This window comes from Pyxicephalus adspersus, chromosome 1, assembly GCF_032062135.1.
Source record: "Pyxicephalus adspersus chromosome 1, UCB_Pads_2.0, whole genome shotgun sequence".
NCBI classification, from domain to species: Eukaryota; Metazoa; Chordata; class Amphibia; order Anura; family Pyxicephalidae; genus Pyxicephalus; species Pyxicephalus adspersus.
In genome coordinates, this window is record NC_092858.1 from 5,226,021 (window position 1) to 5,230,613 (window position 4,593).

The following is a 4,593-nucleotide window of genomic DNA, read 5'->3' on the forward strand; positions in this document are numbered from 1 at the left end:
AGGAGATGGTCAGAGACTGCAGACATAGTACAGGAGATGGTCAGAGACTGCAGACATAGTACAGGAGATGGTCAGAGACTGCAGACATAGTACAGTAGACATTATTCCTATAACCCCCTCCCGCCATAATGACAGATGTAATGCAGGTAATATGGATCCTGTAAATGTCTGTGTACTTATAACTAACCTCTATGGGCTTATCGAGGATTACACAGGCCATGGAGGAAAACGAATGAGCTAATAAAAAATATGCAGGAAGTGGTGGATCATAGGACAATCAAATGTATGAATAATTGTTTTAGAAATAAGTTCTGACGTGCTGCAATCTTCAACTTTTCAATTCCATTTTTATATAAAACCCTAACAATGAACTTTTCTTCTGGTCTCTCATTTGTGCTATTCAGTTGCCAAATTCAGCTAAAGCTGCCAAAAAACAAATTCATTTTCAGTTTATTTCAGACCTTCCACTTTAGGTTCTGTACAAATTTTTTAGCAGAATGTTTTGATTTTTTTGCGCTCCTCATAACTGTTATAAAAGACCACATAGACCACATAGAAAAATATATTGTATCATGGTAACTCTGTGTAAGGATTGTAATAATAGCATTCAGTATATGATTTTTTGACTTTATATTTTTTTTACACTCCATGCAGGCTAAATCACACAAAAGTGACAATTACAGGTTGTGACTGGCCAAATACCAATGCCAAAGGGGGCTAACAATGGTCGGCTTTCCTTCATATAGGTGAGAGCCCATGTTGGGGATTAATGCATGGTAACACAGGGTATGTTGTACAGTAACCTGTGTGTATTAAAGCAGCTCATTTAGAATAATTGAGTTGCCAATGCACCCTAATGCCCTTTTTTAACACACATTAGGACGGATTTAATAAAGCTCTCCAAGGCTGGAGAGGATACACTTTTATCTGTGAACCTGGATGATCCAGCAAACCTGGAATGGGTTTCTTAAAGTCATGAGCTATTTGTTATCAAATGTTTTCATTCCTGGACCAGATCCATTTTAGTTTTTTTTTTTGGATCACCCAGCTCCACCGATAAAAGTATATCCTCTCCACTTTTGAAGGGCTTTTATAAATCAGGTCCAATGTATCATAGTAAATGCATTGCAGTGCAATGGGGGACATGTAAAGTACATACAATACCTAGCACAATACATAGCACTACAATGCACAGATATAAATGACCTGTTATATTTTTGGTCACTTAGTCAGCAAATCTTTGCAATATATACTCATTTTCTACATTTTAAATCTGGAAATACTGAAGATTGCTGTGCTATGTATTCCTATCTGAGCACTGCTGATCATACTTACAGGATTCTTGACTGGCCCAGATATTGCAGAATTGGAGGGCCTGCAGTCTAACAGCTAAGAGTCCTAACGGCGGTATTTATCATCTTGTGGTTACTGAAGATTGCCAATTTATTAATCTACCAGGTGGTTTGTTTCTCTTTGGGGACACTGGAGGGGTAATTGGCCCCTAGGTACCCAAGTAAGGGTCAGGGAGTAACAAACACAAGGATGAAAGGTAATGCTTAATTCCAGTTAGGCCGTTTAAGAAACAATCCCCTGAGGGTAAACTCTACACACAGCAAGTTAATGCAAATTAATGTGAATTAAAGTTTCACTTTAATCCGCCCCTACCTGACCCCAGTGACCCCCAAACTCTTTGTACACGCTCTTATCATCTCTCATCCGGACTACTATAACCTCCTCCTCTCTGGTATTCCACTAACCCAACTCTCTCCTCTACAATCTATTATGAATGCTGCAGCCAGACTCATCCATCCTTCCCACCGCTCCTCTTCTGCTGCCTCTCTTTGTAGTTCTCTTCATTGGCTTCAATTTCACCTTAGAATCAAATTCATCTCCTGTGCTTTGCCTTCAAATCCCTCCACAGTTCTTGTCACACTTACCTTTCTGACCTGATAGAAAAATACCCCCCTAGCCGCTCTCTCTGCACCTCCAATGACCTACTAATGACTTCCTCACTCATAACCTCCTCACTCGCACGGCTCCAAGACTTTTCTAGAGCTGCCCTGACTCTCTGTAATAATCTTCCTCGTCCGATTCGGCTTGTTCCTACTTTCTGCTCATTTAAAAGAGCCCTCAAAACCATCTTATTCTGTCTTCTAAAACCCTCACTACTTCCAGCATTACATATCGTCCCTCCTAGTGTGTGATACTTCCCCCCCACCTCTTAGATTGTAAGCTCTTCAGGGCAGGATCCTTTCCTCCTCCTGTGTCACTGTCATTTGCAACCCCTATTTAATGTACAGCGCTGCGTAATATGTTGGCACTATATATATATTGTTTATTAGTATTAATAATATTAATAATAAAAATAATAAAAGAAAGACAATGTTATGGGACATGCTTTGAGGATTTTTTTTTAGCTTCAGGTTTTTATTTATAAAACAATAATAATCACAGATAATTATATATTTATAACCCCTCTTTGAGTACCGCAGTTTGGAACGTTGTCATATATTTGCGGAAGGTTTTATCCCTCAGTCCGTATATCAATGGGCTTAGAAGCCGCGGCAGACACATAAAGAGCAGATAGTTAATGATATTCATAAAGGCCTGATAGTCCTTCAGATAAGTTTCAGTGACAGAAGAGGTGAAAGACATCATACATAACATTAGTTGGAATGCATGGAGCATGATCGTCTTTCCAGCCTTAAAAGCCGATGACTTGCCGGAACCGATCTTTCGAGCAACCAAAGCCACCCGGATATAGGTGTAGATGATGATGAGACCCACAGTGGAAAAGCTAATGGTGAGGCTACAGAGTGTGATCATACCTTGTTCTTGAGTCCTCATCATTGACACACGGCTACAAACCACAGACAGAGAGAAGAAATTCTTTCCCACCCTTGAACCTAGAACAACAATGTCCGCCAGGTTAAAGACTAAGGCTGCAACCCAAATTAAACCAAGAGTTATGGTGGACGTCTTTGGCGAGCACAGCTGAGGGTGTCTTAGCGGAAAGCACACCGCCACATAACGTTCCAAAGACATGAGCCCCAAATTGTAGGGAGTGACACGGAAAGTTGATGTGCTTATTGTCAACATGATGTAGCAGATGGTGACTGGGATGTAAACATAATACATGGTAGCTACATAAAGGGCGAAGGCCATTATGAGATACACGGTATCATTGAGGATCATGTGGATAAAGAAGACATAGCGAGCTGTCTCTCTAATGTAAGCAGTGGTGAAGAAGACCCGGAGAATGACCACAACGAAATAGAGGAAGATGCAATGACTCAGAACTAGGATGATAAAGCAGGTCATGTTGACAATGGAAGCAGTTTTGTCCAGGGGCATGCTCGTAAGGTTGGTCGTAGGAAGAGTAGCATTGGCCATTCCCGAACTTTGCCGGTAGTCTACACCTGCAACAAAAACAAAACTTTTAAATTTAGAATTCCAAAAAGTTACTTTTTCTGTCCTATTGGGGGGATTTCCCCTCACTTCCTAAAATGCGACTGGAAGAAAGATGGGACCTTTTCAAAGTAAGGCAAATGCTATTTTCCCTATAGTCTCCATATTGGAATATTTCCCCTTTATGCTTGCTCTAGTGAGAATTAAGATTTTTAGAGGTTCAGTCTACAGGTTCTGGTGACCAATCTACAGTGCACACCAGAACAAATAGAGAAGTAAAGATAGTAGATACAGCCATAAAAAAAATAAAAATAAAAAAGATATACATATTTGGTAAGAATAACCTAATATCCCAAATTTTCTAATATTAATATATATGACAGTTGTAGATAGCAATGGGTACCAGAGCTTGCCCTGCCCCGTGTCATATGCCAATCCTGGACAAAAATAATTTCCATACTATATCAAATATAGTTTCCCTTTTTTTCCTAAATTCATAGTATTAAAGGGCCATCATGGTTCATTCTGCAGAAAGAAATGGGGATAGGGTATATGGTGCAAATGAAGGGAGGATACTAGTTGAAGGTAATGCACGCCGCCATTGTTTTTTCATAAAATGTTGAACAGCATTGGAGGTCATTCAAGGTCTGGTTGTGAGTGATTTTTAGTAACCTGGATGCCACATAGACCCAAATCCTAAAACAGATGAAAATATGAAACAAGATAAAGAAGTTTTCCTTAAAAAAGTGTTAGGGCTACCATGCATGGTGCAATATTTTCATTAGATAAAACATTAGATTTGATTAAAACACTGGCTTATACTAAAATCTATTAAAATGAATGCATTCTTGATTGATGCTTGAATGATTTATCTATGGAACATTGGTTGGATTGTTCATTCTTCGCCCAATCAGCTGTGGCTCCGCTCCCCTCTTTCCGCCTTAAACCATAAATCTGCAGTTTATCATAACAATGCAGCGTTACCAGCCTACAATAACAATGAGCATTCCCATTCAACACATGGAGGTGGAGTAAACACAATCAGGCTATTGGATGGGTGCATGGAGCCAATGCCAGGTATACAATCATTATCATCCATTGATATCCATTTACCTGGCTGTGCACCCATTGACCAGTTCATGGCCATCCTTAGACATTGGCCCTGATTTACTAAAGCTCTCCAAG

The 4,593-nt window shown here is 39.8% G+C and overlaps 1 protein-coding gene across 1 annotated transcript; it reads right to left on the bottom strand.

The window, feature by feature from the left end:
• Nucleotides 1-2,466: 2,466 nt before the first annotated feature.
• On the bottom strand, nucleotides 2,467-4,555 carry LOC140321847 (odorant receptor 131-2-like). Its single transcript, XM_072398624.1, has 2 exons — nucleotides 4,522-4,555; nucleotides 2,467-3,419 (listed from the first exon to the last, which is right to left on the bottom strand). The coding sequence occupies exons 1-2, from the start codon at nucleotides 4,553-4,555 to the stop codon at nucleotides 2,467-2,469; spliced, it is 987 nt and encodes a 328-aa protein (XP_072254725.1).
• Nucleotides 4,556-4,593: the final 38 nt, after the last annotated feature.